The 19172-nt window shown below is 40.8% G+C and overlaps 1 protein-coding gene across 3 annotated transcripts; it reads right to left on the bottom strand.

Moving 5' to 3' along the window:
• Window positions 1-3381: 3381 nt before the first annotated feature.
• nup54 (nucleoporin 54) lies at window positions 3382-13610 on the bottom strand. Of its 3 annotated transcripts, XM_080876692.1 has the most exons (14): window positions 13505-13604; window positions 13015-13122; window positions 11096-11179; window positions 10343-10423; window positions 9413-9577; window positions 8880-9097; window positions 8606-8793; window positions 8313-8509; window positions 7657-7711; window positions 6965-7058; window positions 5601-5708; window positions 5216-5335; window positions 4419-4529; window positions 3382-3946 (listed from the first exon to the last, which is right to left on the bottom strand). In XM_080876692.1, exons 1-14 carry the CDS (start codon window positions 13545-13547, stop codon window positions 3818-3820), a joined length of 1701 nt encoding a protein of 566 aa, XP_080732818.1. In that variant the 5' UTR covers window positions 13548-13604; the 3' UTR covers window positions 3382-3817. The 3 variants fall into 3 exon arrangements, with proteins under 3 accessions (XP_080732818.1, XP_080732819.1, XP_080732820.1); XM_080876693.1 differs by lacking the exon at window positions 13015-13122 and having other exon boundaries at window positions 13505-13610; XM_080876694.1 differs by lacking the exons at window positions 11096-11179; window positions 13015-13122; window positions 13505-13604 and adding an exon at window positions 10917-11010.
• Between the last annotated feature and the right edge of the window lie 5562 nt (window positions 13611-19172).

The raw sequence follows: 19172 nt of genomic DNA, 5'->3' as shown, positions 1-19172 counted from the left end.
TTTACGTTTTACCTTGATGCACAATCATGAAAAGTTTAATAGTTGGGGGTACTAGTAGTATTTTACATCATGAACTAAAAAGATTATTTTTCCATTGCAACGTAGATCTTTTTCACCACTTTTTAAAAAACTTTCTATGTATTTTTAAAGTTTTTATCTAACTGAAAGTTCACCTGTTTAGTTGGTGAATAAAAACATCAAACAGGTGCAATACTGGCTTGTCTATTTGTACTCAGTGCACTATTAACATCTTTGGAGCAGATACTGTTACAGATACACATCGTAGTTTATTCACAGTTCCTCGAGACTACAGGAGAGGGAAAAATGGTAACACTTTTTAATACAGCTGGTGAATAAGGGCGTGACTCCCCTGTAGTTAAGTTTAATTTCAATGTATTTTACTACCAACTGATTAAAAAAAACAATTTCCCCATAATTAAATGTACTTCACAATGTACTGTACAATATAATTGTTTGTTACTAATAAAAACATTAGTTATTACTCCCTTTTTCTAGTGTACATACATTTAAGTATTTGTAGGTAAATACATTTTAATTGCAATTTCAAATAAAATACACTGAAACACCATTTAATCATTGGGGAATTATGCCTTTAGTCTGTATTATAAAGTGTTAATGGAAAATAGATACAGTATGATGTCTTTCGTGGTTCCATAGTGAGCTGCATGAGTGGATGTAGGAGGGCATACTGCAGATGCAGCTCACAGCTTGTGTCATGATTTTCTTGACCTCAGTTTCTGTTAGTGATAATAGCTGTGATACACCATACAGACGCAGGCTCTTTGCCAGGTTACTAAAGTAGAAGTTAGATGTGGGGATGTAACCTGCATGAAAGCTGCTTAATTGCACCTCTTAATCTTTAAAAACAAACAAACACCTGAATTCAGTCTCATTGCTACAAGTGTAAATGCTACCATCACTCTATGGACTCAATAACTGCACAATTTCAAATCTCCTCTTGGATTAACATCAGTATAAAAGCTGTATGCTACTTCTTGGAGTGTAAGACTAGCTCGCAGCTGCTTAGCCATGGAATGACTTGGGTATGACTATGCTTCAGTGCACAAAATAAGGTCCATAAAGGCCTGGTTTGATAAATTAGATATGAAATTCTCTGCGGCCTGCTGGTGTGGGGGGGCTAGGAGGAGTTGGCCGTCCGACTGCGGTCTGGAGTGTGGGGCCTCCCTGCTGCTACGGAGTCGGGGCGGTCTGCATCTCCCCACCGCAGGGAAAAGGGTAACACCACCTGGGTCTGGGTGCAGTTCCCCCCTCCAGGGGCAAGGGTACCTAGATCCGGTTTGTAGAGTACGCTTGGGGAGTGTGATCGTGTGTACAGCGCCTCTCTATGTCTGTCTCCACGTTGGGTGAGTGTGGAGTAAGTGCATATGAGGGCATGAGGGGGGGAATGGATGTTTGTGTCTGTGTGTGCCTGTATGTCTGTGTCTATATGTCAGGTTGGGTATCAGACGCCACCTCTCTGGGGACATCTCAGGCCCTCCAAGGTTTGGAGGCCTATCTCCACCCACCACCACTTCCCCTGCCAGTGGCGGACTCCCTCAGGTATCGGTGCGTTGGTGGTTCTTTGTGTCTGGGGGTGGGCGTCCGGGTACACACCTGCTCACTCCTTGGCGGCCGCTTATCGGGGCCTGGAGCCTGGGGCTCGCTCGGGCCACTTCGGAGGTGGGGTGCCCCCGGCCTCTCGGCCTGGGGCTCGGTCACTCTGGCACAGCTGGCTGCCGGCGGAGCTCACGGGCGCGTCACTGCAACCCCCCCTGGCTTCTGCTCCGCGGCTGCTGAGTGACCCCTCATCTGGGACTCTCCTCAGCTCTTACTGGGACAGTGGCGCGGCTGCCCCTCTGTTGGTCTTCCTTGGTCTCTTGTGTTCTGAGGGCCTCTGGATGTCTGGAGTCTTGATCTCCTCCATACCTGCTTCATGCCCTGGAGGACGGGGCTGTGGCCCCCCCACACCCTCTAACAGATCATTACATGAAGGAACCTTTGGAATGCAAGCATGCTGATCCACACAGGTATGCACACAGGTGTACACACGGGTATTCACAGACGCGGACTACAGCTTTCTTGGCTGCTGCCTCAAAGCACATTGTGCGCTGTCTATCTTGCGTGCTGCACAATATCGTTTATTATTTAGTATCTACTGATATCTACTGCTAGCTAGTTTATTGTGATGGTGCTGTTTTTTTTATTATGTTGCTCTTTGTTGTTTGCTTTCTCTTCTGTTTTTTTTCTCCATACAGGTGACCCAGGTGTTTTTTTTTTTTTTCTTTCTTCCCCCCCTTCTCACCGTCTCTTCTCCCCTTTGGTTTTCTTTCTCTCCCTCTCTTTCTTTCATTCTTTCTCCCTGTCCTATCCCCCAGTCATGTCTGTCCCGTTTGTAGCAACTGAAAATAAAATAAATTCACAATTATAATAAAGGTCAATCAAATGGACCAATATGGCAAGGCCATGATGATCCACTTGGTAAAATAAATCCGCTTGGCATCTTTCTTGGCCTTAAGACAACAATTCTGATGGCTAAAGATCCAAACAGGACACACAAAAAAAAAAAAAAAAAAAAAAAAAAAAAAAAATTAGATATGAAAGAATTTGACTTGTCCACATAGATCTTTGACTTCAACCCCACTGAACACCTTTGGGAGAAAGTAGAATGGAGACTGCAATCCAAGCCCTCAGTGTCCGGCCTCAAATGTTCTTCTGGGTGAAAATCTTGCAAAAAGAATTCCCAGAAGAATGGGAATGGTTTTCATAGCTGCAATGGTGGGGAACTCCATTTAGAATGGGATATCATAAAAAGCTCCTGTGGCTGTTATGTGTAATGTGTAGGTAGCTCACATAGTTTTGGCAACGTAGTCTATGTGGACTTTTCCCCCAAATATTTACAGGCAGATGAACAGATAATAACAAATAATGGGTATTAAATATTTACAATAAGACGAAAGTAAGGAGGCAAAGGCTGCCGGGTCTGGAGAATTCAGATGTTTAGCTCTTTGCCAGGTACTGAAGTAGAAGTTAGATGAGGGGATGTAATCTGCATGAAAGCTGCCTAATAAGTTCAACTGCCAATCAGTCTTTCATCTCCACCGGGATGTGAATCCGAGACATAAATCCTATCAACTCAAGCCCTGCTTTGATGAGATGTTGGAAAGGGCTGGCCTGAAGAGCTAAAGAAGGACCGTCGGGTGTTTCTATATTTGCACCAAAACAATGAAAATGCTCAGATCACAAAATAGGTGGACTTACAGGAATACATTTTCCCACACAGGAATAGATTATTGGGGAAATTAGCCATTGTTTAAAGTATGTGTGCAAGAGATGCAAGGTCACTGTGCTTTTTTCAACAAATGAAATTTATTAACATTCTAGGAGGATAAAAAAGAAAAACAAACATGTATTTACAATGTCTTCACTGGTGACATACACAACTTGTTTACATGCCAGTCACATTTGTAGTCTTATAATTATAATCTGATTTGACATAAGGGATCCCAGCTATTATTAGACTTTGTTGAGTCTTTTCCATTAGGGCTGTGTCAGTTGAGAAAGCACAGATTAACCAGTCAGTGTTTACCTGGTACAGAAAGTGGGGCAAATGATAAACCTGTCCATGTGGGGACTTAAAGGCACATTCTAGTCAAAATGATCATCTGAGCAGACAGGTTCAGATATCACTGGGGTTATCAGGGAACTACAGTGCAGATTACCTCTAAATTAAATGGCTGATGCACCATTTTTTTGGGAGGATTGTGTGTCTGAGCATGTGCGGGTTGGTGGGGCAGACTCAGCTGAGGATGCCTCCTCTCATGTGTCCGCTGTCGCTCAGCCCGTGCTCTATAAGTTTGATGTCTTCCAAGTCATCTTTGATGACACTGATCAAATGACTTAAACCTTCCTGCTGTTGTTTTAAGTGCTGAAAGAGAGAGAAAAGGAGACAGTGTTTCAGTTACCGGGAGAAGACAACTTAAACATTCAGCTGTCTCCGCCTTCATCCACAAGTTTAGAGCAGTCTTCCTCAGATTAGAGCCACCAGTAAACAACACAGAAGCTCTGAGACCGACCTTGAAGCTAATGTTTTTACAATGTTACACTTATTTGCAATAAGGAAAATGCACCTGTGCAAGAGTGATTACTTCTGTCGTTCACTGTCAGCACCTCAGAGATTACCCGCGTGAAGGAAGCTGGGTGAGAACCCTGACTGGATGTTAACATCATGATAATCTTTCAGCTTTTTGCAACTTAGTATCGGAAGACTCAAATGTTACTTTAATGTTCTCCTTCTTAGTGTTTTTTAAGTCCTGGGCCGACTTTCAGAAATCACTGAACACATGTTGTGAATGCCTGCACAACAACTGCAGGTCAGAGGTGCTAAAGTTCCGACTCACCTGTCTGATTTCTCTGAGGAGGTCTGCGTCCACACTGTAGCGCTCTTCTGATCTCACAGCTCCAAAGTGGTTCTGCATCCGGATTTGGGACATTAATTCATTTAACCGACCCTGTAAGACAAAGACAGAACAAATACTGTAAAAAACAAACACACGTTTGACGTCTAATAGCTGCTAAGAACTGTACGAACTGTTCATTCATTTTAGGGCTGCAATGATTCATCAAGTAACTCGAAAAACTATTACAAAAATATCCTCAATGAAAAGTCTTCGCATTGTTTCTTTGTAGCACTCAGCTAAGAGAAACTAAGCTAACAAACGAAGCTCCATTGTGTCATGTCCCAAACTCGAAATGATTATTCATACTTTTGTTTCGTCACGATTGGAATACAGCAATGCACTATACACACACACACACGTCTTAGCAAAACCTCCCTAGAACGGTTGCAAATTGTTCAAAATGCTGTTGCCAGGCTTCTGACGAAATCCTCCAAGTTTTCACATGCGACTCCAATCTTGATGCAGCTACACTGGCTTCCAGTTTATTTCAGAGTGCAATTTAAGATTCTTTGAGAGCTCTTCATGGACAGGCACCAGGTTATTTCCCTGCTGATGGTGCCCATCTCCCCCCCCCCTTTTTGAATAATTTCTATTTCCTCATTAAGGCAAACGTATTTATGCGATTACTCAATTAGTCAATGGAGAATTGATAGAATACCTGATTACAAAAATATTTCATAGCGACTAATTGTTTGAAAGAACATAGCACTGTGCAGCCACAGTTTCAACACACTTGCCTTGAACTGTGTGGGGGCATTGAGTTCAGACTGAATGGTATCCAGCTGCACTCTGAGGTGCTCCTCGTCCACTTGGATAGCGTAGCCACTTTTTCGCTGGATCTCCTGTTTGATCAACACCTTCCAAGGGAAACAAAGGAGGAGAGATAAATATGGAAGGGAAAAAGAAAACTTATAAAGTAGTGAAGGGAAAGCTCTAGACTGATGTCATTCAGATATGACAGTTTATTTCATGCAAAACACAGTTCTACTTTTCAATTCCCACACATTTTTATTTATGTAAACAGTGAATTTTGAGCTCCTACAGTTACTCTAAGTTTAACAGAGATGTAGGGATGTCTGAATGGCTTATTTAAAAAAAAAAAAAAAAAAGTGAGACAGCAACCTGCAGCACTCGGTGAGATAGATCCATCAACTTCCTCTTGTACTGGGCGATCTTTGCCACTGTGGTTGCTTGGTTCTTTTGCAGTTCACTGATGTCATTGGAGATAATCTGCAAGTCCACACATGCATGGTTGAAAACAGTGAGGATGAACCTTTGTGACATTTCCAGAATTCCTTTGATTGCAAGTACTTTATGCTTTTTTAAAACTGATAACAAGCATATGTTTGATATTAGAGGTCTTCACACATCCAAAATTTCATGCCCGAATGCAAAAAGACTTGGAAAAAGTTTCACCTGGAGCAAAATTAATTTATTATTTGAATGCAGGGGCCATGGACAACAGAGAAAAATGCCAAACCTGATCTGGTAAGGATGCTCAATCTGCACAGACATTAGAGCTGACTGTAAATCACAAGGTAGCTTAAATGTAATACTTCTTTAGAGTTATGTAGCCGTCTCTCCTGTGCTTGGCCGTGACTTTGACTAACCGCCTTTGCCAGGAAATTTAGGTTAAAAAGATCCAGGTGTTTCTGTTGCTCTTTCCTCTTCCTGATTAAAGCAGTGTGGCTAATACCTCTATACAACTTAAAGGTCCACTCGCTACAACAGATACTGTGACTCATTTTGAAGCAGCGTTTAACAGAGTGACGAGAACTTTGACATTTATAACATTATGCTGAAACACACACAGTTCAAGACCAACAGCCTTAGAACTGGACTCAAGTGACAATATTAAAAAGTAGAAAAAAGCAGATGAGAACCCACACAGCTACCAGGTCTCATGTTCTAGTTTAGTTTGAAATGTCCTATGATATACATATGTGTGTGGTGGGGTGTGGTTTGTGGCTCAGCTGCAGGGAGGGGTGGAGCAATGATCAGCAGACCGTGCCAAGGGAGGCTGGCCGACACAGCTGATTTTCACCATACTAATCACACTTTCTCCCATTGCAGTAGCTGCTGGGGCCTGGGGATAGCAGTGCAGACAGAGTGCACAGTGGAGCAGAGCTGGGCTGAGCAGGAGAGAGATCCAAAGCAGAACTGAGCGATCTGGACAGTGTTTAAATAAACGTCCCCTGAAAGTGCAACTGAGAACTGTGTGCGTCTCGTGCTGGGATCAGCGTAACAAAGTGTTACAATATAAATATACTTGCTTCCAAACTGATTTTGTTGTTAACAGAACATTTCTACCTGAAATAGCAGGTAAACACGGGTGTTTCTAATCACATTAAAGCTGAACCTTCATGTCATTACTAACACCTGTGCTTACATGCACTGCACCCATGTTGAATCCTTTAAGAAAAAGAAGAAAAAAAATCTGGAAAATTAAAACCACAAACAGCAGGAACAGTGACTACTACACTCACATCCACTCTGGTCTGGTGCTGTTTAGTCATCTGCTCCTGGATCTGCAGCCTGCGGAGCAGCTCCTTAAATCCTACCATGGGCACTGGGATCAACCTGGACACAAAATGAAGCAGCAGCTTTTATTGAATTTTTGTTGAACTTGTAGTTAACGGTAACAACTCACAAAAAAACCTTTAGAAACTATTTATTATCGGAACTAGATCAAATCTGGGGAATTGGTGCCTCGGCTTTTCCTACTCAGGCTTTCAGAAAAACATTTCTCCTAATATGAACTAATTTATTAAAAATGTGTGAAAAGGGGTCATGGATGTTTATGCTAGTGTGCTATTTCTATTCTTGTATGTTGCTTGCTTACTTGCTGTTTATTAGTGTTTGCTGGTCCCTCAATGGTTTGCAATATAGAACAGTTATCTTATCGTCAGCCCAGACTTTATGCTTATGCTTTAGCGCCCTCTATGGGTCATGTAGTAGACTAGGTTTTGAATTATTTATCATAACAGATAAATAATTCAGACTGTTTGTTATAGACTGATGAACACTTGGAGTCGATTCATGTTTATCTGTCATTTTCCATATTGGTTCAACTAAGTTAAATAAAATTGTATTATTTAGCCAGATGTCTTGCTTTTTATAAACTCGGGTAACTTTGCGTTAATTATAATAAAAACTTATAACAACACAACCAACTCACTTCTCTGGATCGGGGTTGTCCACCTTGGCCTGTTCCCAGATAATAGGATCCACTCCTGTTCAGGAAGAAACATTATTGGCAACTATTCAAAACAACCAACTTGAATGACACTTTCTTCTATTACAGTGGTCTCTCGCTATAACGTGTTTCACCTTTCATGGCCTCGCTGTTTTGCGGATTTTTTGTGTGTGCAATTTTGCATGTTTTTTTTTTTTTTTTTTTTAAACAGCACTTTATATTCTGCGTCCTGATTGGCTGCAGAGCATTGTCAATCAATATCGTGCCATCTCCCCTGTACAGTACAGAGCGCATTCAGCTTTTCATATTTACATAAATCTTCGATTGCTAGCAGTGTGACTCTGAAGTGCTGTGCTGTATGTTTGTAAGTTTCCTCCCCAACAAACAACAACGTCGACGAAACGTTTTGCACCGTCAAAGGCAACCGCGGGTGCCTTTGGTTTCATTCTATAATACTGGACGTATTCTTCTACGAAGGTTTAAACTTTTTACAGCCTTAAAACATCTATAATAATTGTGAAAAATAAAGTTGGCTACTTCACGGATTTCACCTATTGCAGGTTATTTTTGGAACGTAACTCCCGCGATAAACGAGGGACCACTGTACACAAGAAAAGAACACACCAAAGCACATTTACCTGCAGGAGCATTTTGCAGCAGCTGTTTGAGCTGTGCTGGGGACAGCTCTGTGCGCGTCACTGACATGACCACTCCAATCTGAGTGAGCTGGACCTTTATGTTAGCCTGCTCCAGGTAGTTGAAGAGGGTACTCGCTGGGATTCGCTTGGAGGTGCCGTTGGGAGAGCGCTCAACCAAATAAATGATCACCTCTGTTCTAAAAAGGACAGGAGATACAAGAGTGTTTCTACATGATCTACTACTACTACAACAAAAACAAAAAAAGAAAAATAATCACATATTTATGACTTACTGGTCATTCGACAGGGCTTTGACACCCTCTACATTGACAGTGAGGGTCTGGTTGCTTCCTAGGATCTTGTGGAGGGACTCGACCAGTTGCTGCTGCTGAGCTCTCACATCAGCTTCTTTTTTATTAAGAATCAAGACTACTAAACCATCTTCATCCTTACTCATCGGGATGCAGCTGTACCCCACCGCCTAGGAACCACAAGATACACATGACTACAATGTAAAATTCAAAGCAAAACAAACCAAACACACTGTGCTGAGCTTTCTGTCTTTACCTTGAACCTGCAGAATGGGTTCTCCTGATTGAACTCCACAGGTGGGTTGTTGTTGCTGTAGTAGCCCTTCCCTGTGCCCCAGTATGCCTGCAGCTGGTTCCATTTGGCAAGTATGGAGTCACGCTCATCTCCTAACAAGGTGGGAGCTGACAGAGCGGTGACCTGCTGGTAAAGCTGGGTGGACTGATTCTGACCCGCCTGCTGACCGAACAAGCCTCCTGGCCACGGGAACCAGAGGTAAAACATTTCACAGCTCATTTTATCTTATTCTTCAAATGTATTCAAAAAACATTTTACTAGAAAAGAAAGATGCCAGAAAATCATGTGGAATTTAGTGAAATGTCTCCAATTTCATGATACCCAAAGTTGCATAATTATAACAACAAGGTATTGGCACCAGTTTTGAACTTTGTAAAAGATTTGTTTCTAACAGAATATCAGTCTGAATAGCTGTGGTTGGCTTTAACTCTGTTCAACAGATATCCATTTTATTTGTATTTTTCCCCTATTTGCAGGGAAATTGAGGTTCTTACCTTGCTGCTGCTGAGTCTGCTGGATATTAAAGCCTCCAAAGCCACCCAGACTAGTTGCTCCTAGTCCAGTTCCAGTTCCAAATCCCGATGTTCCTGCAGCAGTCCCTGTGCTAAGCCCAGTCGGGAATCCAAACCCTTTGTTCTGCATGTTACCAAACAGGCTTCCTAAAACAAAACAACGTGCAAACACAGGGAGGAAGTATGATTGAGGAAGTACGAGTGCTCATGAAAAACCAGTTTAGAAAACAATGTTTGGGAAATATGCTTCCAGCTTTGCTGGAGAGACACCGCAGAAAATAAAAGGACTTTTGGCAGTTTTAGCATTTGTTATTTTACAACGGAAGCCTTAAAAGTGATACAATAGTTCCAAATAAATTTGTGGTAACAATCTAAATAAATAAAATTGTGAACATTTCATTGTTATCTGCAGTGTGGCAGCGTTTTTAGGTGTAAGTAAATGAATTAAATTTTCTATCCTTTTCCAGTGAGCTACTGCCACTCATGACACACTTCCTACTTTGAAGTTTGAATCCACTGAAACAAGCATTACGTAGAGCGACACAGCACGAGTCAAAAATAAGCACAAAAGTAGCCTAGGTGATGTTTACCACCTAGGCTCAGATGGCTGGCCCTGCTTTTGCCTGAGATTTTGTGCTGTTAATTTTTTTTCCTTCTCACTGTCGCCAAGTGCTTGCTCTTAGATTATTGGGGTTTTATCTCTATTATGGTAGGGTCTTTAGTTGCATTATATCAATAAATGTGAAATGAATTAAAGCCCATTTTTTTCTCTTCCAGTGCATTGCAATTTGGCCAGAAATGCAAGATGTTCTTCAAAAACCTAGCATTATCTTCATGTACCTTTCCTGGCTTGCACAGAAATGTTAACTGTAATAAAGCAGAGTGGGGGTTCAAACCAGCTCTATAACTAACCTGTTGCGGGGGGAGCAAAGCTAAATGTTGCCCCTGGTGCAGCAACAGTTGTCGTCGTTGTTCCGAAGCCACCGAATGCGCCTAAGAAGAAGAGAAAAGAAATGTGCTCAATGAGGTGACAAACCCCCCCAAAAGCAAAACAGGTGAGAGAATGACAGAATGAAATCACAACTGCTACGATTAATAAGAGGAGAATGAGAATTTCACTACAATATAGCGATTTACCTCTACACAAAGGTGAAAGTGTAGTGACTCTTGACAGCAATCAAATGAAATGACTAAAAATTCAACATTTTATCTCTTCATGCAATCACAGCGATGCATTGTGTTCATGAAATGAATCACCAGGTGAGGAGAAAACGATCCTTGATCCACACAGATATCAAACAATGGATAGAAATGTAAGTTTACAGACAGAGTGTACTGATTCACAGAGGTCATCTACCTGTGCTAGCCAGGCTATTACCAAAATTGAAAATTGTGCCAGTGGTGGTTGCTGTACCAAAGCACCCCACATTAAAGCTGACTGCTGCCGGGTTTGCATTTAAACCGAACCCCCCAAAACTAAACCCACCAGCCGTGGTGTTTCCAGCTCCCAGCCCCCCAAATCCTGCAGCCAAAGCAGGCAGGCAGCGAGAAAGAGAGAATGACATGGAATTAAATGACACAATGCCAGATTTAGCACAGGCTCATTTATTGTAAAAACAGTCTTCAAGTGTCTTAAAAGAAAAGTCTGAACAATGAGCGTCTTACCAGTGTTGGTGGAGCCAAAGCTAAAGCCTGTGGCTGGTGCAGCAGTGGTGGTGGTGGCTGCCCCAAAACCAGGGGCTGTTAGAGCTAATGGAGGCAAAGCACACAAAAATAATACATTATTGGCTTTATTTTGCATTAGTTAGTAAAACAAAACGTTAACAGCAAGCACAAGAAGAATGTCTTTATCTTCTATGTAGCAACCCCTGAAGGAATTTTCTTTTACAAAGGGACCGTTTACTTAAGTCCCCACAATTGCAGTTCCCAGATGTGAGTGAATCCCACATTCCCATGATAAAATGCTCAACTTTAGCTATGAAAACCACATTAACAGCCTAGTACAGACAGTTTTGGACTGTATGCAACTATCTGTGCTGAATACTAGTAAGGTCCTAGTTATACAGCAGTCACACAGGCTTTGAGGCTAGCTGGCAACTAAGTGGCAACCACTGGTTGCAAGGGAAAAAAAACAAAAAAAAAAAACAACACATTCCCTGGTTGGCGATTGGTTACAAAAGACAGCTGGCTGTCACTGAGTGAAATCGGTTGAAAATGCTGCATCAAAAGCCTCCTTTATGATTGCATCTTATGGAAGATGATGACTTGTCTGCAAACACCAACTACTTGCGGAGTCGTAGTGAAATTTGGAAAAAGTGCGACAAACCAGAAACGGAGTTCTGTAGCCATCAAATTACAAATTATGCTTCAGTATTCCAACCAATATATTTCAAAACATACAACTTTTACTCTGAAGGTGAACACTCTCAGTTTACAGTTTGTGTCACACTTTTCACAGTTTTACTAGTGCATGGAGAGCAGCTGGTGTATCTTCCATGCAAACTAGGCAACCACTAATCTGCTAGCAATCACAAGGAGGCTCTTCAATGCAGCACTGCATTCTTTTTTTTTGACACCATTTTCACAGCAACAACAGCCAACAACTACTCGCTAAACAGTGAGAAAATGCACATTTGGTTGCTGGATGGTTGCCAACCGGTCTCTAGGCCTATATGACTAAAGACCATCCAAATAACCAGACCTCTTGGGGAAGCTCCAGGAATGCTTGCTTAACGACCAATACCTTTCAGGTGGTGGTCTTTATCAAGCTCATCACGAACTGGACACCCTGACAATGTTTATAGCGTTGGTGCCTTTTTGAGCATTTAGAAGTATCCTGTCTCAGAGTGAAGCTGAAAAACTAGTTCATGCATTTATTACTTCCAGGCTGGAGTACTGCAATTCATTATTATCAGGATGTCCGTAAAACTTGCTGAAAAGCCTTCAGCTAATCCAAAATGCTGCAGCAAGAGTGCTGACAGGGACTAGAAAGAGAGAGCAGATTTCTCCTGTATTGGCTTCCTGGTAAATCCGGAATTGAATTCAAAATCCTGCTCCTCACATACAAGGTCTTAAATAATCAGGCCCCATCTTATCTTAATGACCTTATAGTACCATATCACCCTATTAGAGCACTTTTTGACAAACAATATGGCTTGTTGTGTGATACTACCCATCCAAGCAGTTCAGGTTTATGAGTGACATTTGAGTATTTAATTAGTTTGTTATTTAGGACTGATTAGCAGCTATCTGTGAGGTGCACCATATAGTGAGTGCTTAGTTAGTTGGTTGAGCCCCGTCATCCAAATTGCCCATGTTAAGGATTTAAACCCAAGAAACCAACTGGTAGATATGTTGAAAGTGCATCAAGAGGTGAAGAAATGCTCAATTTAAAACAAACTTACTAACAAAACAAAACAAAAACACCCAGAAGCTTTGAGCCCTAGACTGAGGGAACCTAGTGGGCTCAGTTATGCTCCGAGAAGAAGGGTTTGATCACATTGGTGGCGGTTACGTGATGATAATGCCCCATGTACAGGATAAACCCCGTAAGGAGTGAATCTGGGTCTAAGCTTTGGACTTACTACCGAATCCGGATGAGGCTGTGGTTGTGGTGGCTGGGGTGCCGAAGCCAAATGTTGTCGATGGCGTAGTTTTGGCTCCAAATGAACCGAATGAAAACCCGGACGTGCCTTTTAGAAACAAACAAACAACGAGAGAGCGCTGTAAGTACTGGGTAAGCTTGTATTAGCTTCCACACGGGCATCCAAAACAGTTAGCCACAAGAGCTAGGTCTCACTGGAGCCCAGTTTAGCACCGAAACACGCGAACACAAATCCGACTGCAATTCATTAGTTGCACTGACTCAAGTGTAAAAGCGCTCTCTGTTTTCACGTGATGTCTGTCGTTAGCCGGTAGACGAACCCACCGTAACAACTGAGGGTGAACCATTAGCCGACCATTTCTATGTATTACTCATGTACAAGCATTAACACAGCTTTAGCTTCGACACGAAATATGTGACACATCGCCAGCTCTTACAAGTATTTCATAATTAACTAAAAATGTCCATACTTGCTGCTGGGTTGCTCGTGGCACCGCCAAAATTGAACGCCATGTTGAGTGCTGTCACCACGGACACCTTCTTCTTCGTCTTCTGCTGCTGCTGCTTCTTCGTCTGACTCTGGTCCAACTGGGTGGTGCACTACCGCCACCTGCTGTCCCAAAATAATAATTGAACAGCCGCCGGTACAAAAACAGTAGGTTACTTTTATGAAAAATATTTGTGGAAAGGAACATGACCGGTGTTGTGCCAAAAAGTGAGATGTTTCCGTGTGTTTTCTATGTGCAATATATTTGATTATATTGGTAAATAGATTGCAATCAAGAGGGGGGTATGAAGGGGTTTTAAGATAAGATAGAACTTTATTAATCCCTCGGGTGGGTTCCTCTGGGAAATTCGATTTCCAAAAAGCACATCACTGACAGAAGTTACAGTTACAGAATATTATATATATATATATATATATACACACACACACACATACACACACATATATAAATACAGAGACAAATATAAATAAAATATACGAAGGGGATAAATAGAATAAATAGGAATAAAAATAAAAATACAAGTGAATTGCACATTTCAAGTATTGAGGTCTATTGCACTGTTGACTATTTACAAAAAGTATTGCACAAGGTATTGTACAGTGAGGTGAAGAGGCACTACAGCTTAGTTGTTCCCCCCTCCTTTGTCCTCCTGTCTCCCCTCCCTCTCCCCTCCAGAGAGGAGTTAAACAGTTTGATGGCATGTGGGACAAAGGAGTTTTTAAGTCTGTTAGTTCTTGTCTTGGGGAGAAGCAACCTGTCACTGAACAGACTCTTCTGGTTGTTAATGGCCGTGTGCAGAGGATGCCCAGCATTGTTCATAATGTCCAGCAGTTTCTTTAGTGTCCTTTTCTCTGCCACTGTCACCAGAGTGTCCAGCTTCATGCCGACCACAGAGCCAGCCTTCCTGATCAGTTTCTCTAGCCTGCATGAGTCCTTCTTTGCTGTGCTGCTCCCCCAGCACACCACAGCATAGAAAAGTACTCCAGCAACCACCGACTGGTAAAACATCCTCAGGAGCTTCCTGCAGATGTTAAAAGACCTCAGCCTCCTGAGGAAGTACAGTTGGCTTTGGGCTTTTTTATACAGGTGCTCTGTGTTGCATGACCATATATGTAAATAAAGAAATGACCTGCTTTGCAAGTATGATTATTACTGTGCAATACTGTACCAACATTATAAAATATATGTTATATAATTATATCGGTTTTTTAAAAAAAATTTTTATTTTAGCTTTTTGCATTGTAATAGGAATCTTCCTTCTGGCTCAGAATGACCAGAACAGATACGTTTGGCAAATTCTCGACAGATTTTAAACCAGTGTGTCATTTACAGCTGTTTAAATCCTGGGAATCAAGTTTTGGGCACACTGCAGATTTATTTTCTACACATGCATGATGGAAATTAGCGCATTGCATCTCTATTTATTGAGATCTGGAGACTGTAGAGGCCATTTGAATACAATAAACTCTTTATGTTAAAAAAAATAGCTTGAAATCATTTGAGATTTGTGAGATGATGCATTGTTCTGCTGGAACCATCATAAAATAGGTACACTGTTAGAAGGGATGGACATGGTCAGCAGCAATACTCAGGTAGCCTGTCATGTTTAAACAATGCTCAATCGGTATTAAGAGGTGCCGAAATGTACCAAGAAGATATGCCCTGCAACACTACACCAGCACCACCAACAGCCTGCCCAGCTGATACAAGTCAGGATGTTTACAACAGCACCATTCAAATGTTTCAGCAGAAACTGAGACTGGCAAACATTTTCCAACCTTCTATTGTCCAATTTTGGTGAGCCTGTGTGAAGGGGTGGCATCGGTGTGGTCTTCTGCTGCAGATCTGCATTAAGGTTTGATGTGTTATGGGTTCAGAGATAATCTTCTCCTAAAAGCTGTCTGGGCATTCTCCTCTGACCTTTACAGCTCACTGGATATTTTTAGACCTTTTTCTGTAAACCCTAAAAATACTTGTGTTGGAAAAATCCCAGTAGATCAACAGTTTCTGAAAAATTTAGACCAGCCCACATGGCACAAACAATCCTGCCTCATTCAAATTCACTTAAATCATCTTTCTTCCCAAGTCATCTTGACCATCTCTACATGCCTTTTTAAAAACGTTCAAATCACATGAGCCAATATTGTATATAAAGGTTTTAGAGCGACGTGTGCTCCCCTCCAGATGACATCTATTTCAGGGAAGGCCTTGTGTATTTCTGCAGGACAATGCAAAACCACATACTGCAGCGATTACAAAAGCATGGCTTAGTTGGAGAAGAGCCTGGGTGCTGAATTGTCCTGCCTGGAGTATAGATCTTTCACCTATAGAGAACATTTGGCACATCATTAAACGAAAAATGACCACAAACTCTTCAGTGGCTGGAAACCTATATCGGGTAAGAATGGGACCAAATTCCAACAACAAAACTCAAGAATCTCATAACCTCGAGGCCCAGACGTGCTTCAAACTGTTTTGAAAAGGAAAGGAGATGCTACATCAGGGTGAACACGTTGCTGTCCCAAATATTTTGAGACCTGTAGGAAACATCAAATTTGAAACGAGCTCATTTATTTATGCTCTGATGTGAATACAATGTTGGCTCATGTGATCTGAAAGTCTTTTAGTTTTCATTTTGTTCAAATTTAAAGAACATCCCAACTTTCTGCAATTTGGGTTTTACATAAAAAACAAACAAACCTTTTCTTTGTGGAAAACGTCCAATAACAGTCCAATAACTCATCTATATATGTTTAGCATAGCTGCAACTTTAAGCTGCATGTTTCATGTCTACCTTCAGGGATGCCAGCTGAAACATCTGCTAACTGATATTTGAAAAGGTGAAATTAAACATAATTCGAAGCAGCACAATTTTCTGGCTTTTCTGGGGACCGAGTTATATCATCACTATCTGGGCACAGCTCACTGTACAAAAGCCAAAAACTAGATCCAGTAATTTAAACAAAGAATGTCAGCGATGTACTTATTGTGATAATATTTTATTGCCAACTATCTCCCCGTCGCTTGGCGCAGAATCGGACTTCTTCACAAAAAAAGAAAGGAAATAAAAAGAGACAAACACCAGTCAACAAGACCTGTACTGAAACTACTTTTTATTTTTTGTATACAGAATAAAAACATTCAACATTTTCAAAACAAGTATGTGTTTTATGGCAGTAACAATACTTTCAGGAAACATCTACAATCAAAGTATGGCACTGCGTAGCTCAGCGAACAGTCCACGCATTGCTTTATGTGTTTTGGTTTTATCGACACAGCAAAATAATTTATTCTCTTTAGCCACAACTGTGTTTTTATACTGTTTATTGTGTATTTTTCAAAGGGATTCAGATGAATCCTGTCTTTCATCTCCTTGTGAGTTTGTAACTCTTATATAAAACGCTGTGCACAAAGTTTCTAAAATGCAATCATTTTTTCCTTATTATAGTGTACGTGTTAAACACTTTACTAAAATCAAATGAATCCACTAATATCTGATATAGTCCTTACGATTATCACAGTGCATATAAGCCTTTAATTAAAATGTTACATGAGCAGTAATAAAAGCCGGAATTCTGCAGCATTTTCCAGATCACATTATGACGGCACATTTTCATCACCAGCATCGAGTGAGAAAACTGTGACCCTGCACAACAACCTGCTAGTCAGGCAGAGAGTTTTCAAAGTGCAGTTTGACCCTACTGTTTGATATTAGAAATATCAAAAGGTTTTGTTATTTATTTAATTATTTTTTGGTAGCTGAAAGAAGAAGAAGGAAAAAAAGTCACGAGTAGATTTGTTGATATGGCACAGTGTTATGTTCACGCAACAAAAATCTTTAAAAGGAACAAGAAATCCAGTAACTTTAAAGACACTACTACAGCATCTAAAAGACATTTAAGTATATCACTTAGTCATAAACAGTTACACAGGGCAAAATACTGTCAACACATAAATTCTGTACTGTCTGAATCATGGTGTTACGACCCGGCTCAAAAGCCGCAACATAAAAAAGGAGACGAATACCAGAGTGTATGTAAAAAGAGGTTTATCTTAAAATGGACTATCAGGTTGGCTAAAATTGCTGGTGCCACCAAGGCAAAGACTAGTGAGCTCCCTGGGAAGCTTGCCTCAGGTATGCTTTTATCCACACCTGATTAGGTGTGGCCAATTAGCACCAGCTGAACACACTGAGCAGATTCGAGGCTGCAGAGGGACGTAACAATGGTTTCAACCAAAGAAATCTGCCGTGGTTAAGGCTTTAGAGCTTTATAAATATTTATAAAGTTCTTACATGAAATGTCTTTAATTCAAACATTTCTACAATGACACATTTAAAAAACAACAACACAAAAAACCATAAAGCAAGGTTGGTCTTACTTTACAAATTAAAATTTCCAAAATATACAGTGTTTTGTCCGATACTCATCCCCATCACACGCTGAGAGGAATGTAAGCAGTTCGTCACTTCTTACACTGTATGTATTTACAAACAAATGCCATACTCTGAAGATTCTCAGGTATGCTGGTTTTGTTAGATATCCCTCTATGCGCCATGGATGAGCAGAAAATATTATGTGACATTTTTTTGTAACATGAAATGCAAATGAGACATAGTAACACTGATTTATCATCCGGTATATTGTGCTTTCTCCTGCTTTAATAACTGCTTTACAGCTTCTAAGATGAGACCCCCTGAGAGTGAAATATAACACCCCAAAAAATCATTAGTTTAAGGATTTCATCACATTGCTCCCCAAATGACTTCGGTGCGCTTGTACAAGTAATCATTCCAAAAATCTGAAGTCTAAAGCAAGACAAATGAGTTTAGCCATAATGAAAGGAAGTTAACTATGTATGGAGGACCAAGACTGCCAAATTAAGAAAAAAAAAATCATAATTATGATTTAAATGCACTGTTGTGCCAAACATATTTGCTTTTCCAAATGAACCTCTATAAACTGTGTGTGAAGCTGGATTTAAAAAAATATGTGTTTTTATAACATGCTTAGTGCTATATTGCGCCAGTACAGAATATGACATTACTGGACTGGTTGCTGCTAATAGACTTACATTAGCTTATGTTAGCTAACTAGTGACACTCAGTAACTCAGCGGACAACAAGGACACTTAAAACAGTCTAATAAAGACAGTCTGGGAAAAGCAGTCTCTTTGGCTGCAACAATGAATGTTTCGTTAAAAAACAAAAACAACCAGAATATAATGTCCACTTTCACTCTCCATTCCTTAAGCAGTGAGTGGTTCTTTGTTGTTTGGCTAGTTGGGACCAAAACAGGAAATCTACATGTAACCCCAACCCACTCAAAAAACACAAAAATGCCAACAGAGAGATGAAATTAAATCTGATTGTAGATAAACAGAATAATTATGACAAATGTAAATAATATGGGAGGTCGGCAGGGGGTCGCTGACCAGTTTCTGGCCCGAGTGTGACTGAGGTGTCAATCACAACAACTCTACTATGGAGCCATAGTACAAAGGTAAATAATACAAAAGCAAACACAATCATTTACAAATGCATTGTAAATAATGTAATAAATTCCATTAACCTTAATTTACTCATTTTTTTCCATGTCTTCTTAATTTTGGCAGTTTTGATCCTCCGTCA

Source organism: Rhamphochromis sp. 'chilingali' (assembly GCF_963969265.1).
Source record: "Rhamphochromis sp. 'chilingali' genome assembly, chromosome: 2".
Classification (NCBI taxonomy): domain Eukaryota; kingdom Metazoa; phylum Chordata; class Actinopteri; order Cichliformes; family Cichlidae; genus Rhamphochromis; species Rhamphochromis sp. 'chilingali'.
This window is presented reverse-complemented; position numbering and strand designations above follow the sequence as displayed.

Coding starts and splice junctions, on each gene's coding strand:
- nup54 (XM_080876692.1), bottom strand. CDS start 13,547: ATGGCGTTCAATTTTGGCGGTGCCACGAGCAACCCAGCAGCAA. Junction 9,098..9,412: donor GCAGACTCAGCAGCAGCAAG/GTAAGAACCTCA, acceptor TCCCGTGGCCAG/GAGGCTTGTTCGGTCAGCAG. Junction 5,709..6,964: donor AGCACCAGACCAGAGTGGAT/GTGAGTGTAGTA, acceptor GTGGACTTGCAG/ATTATCTCCAATGACATCAG.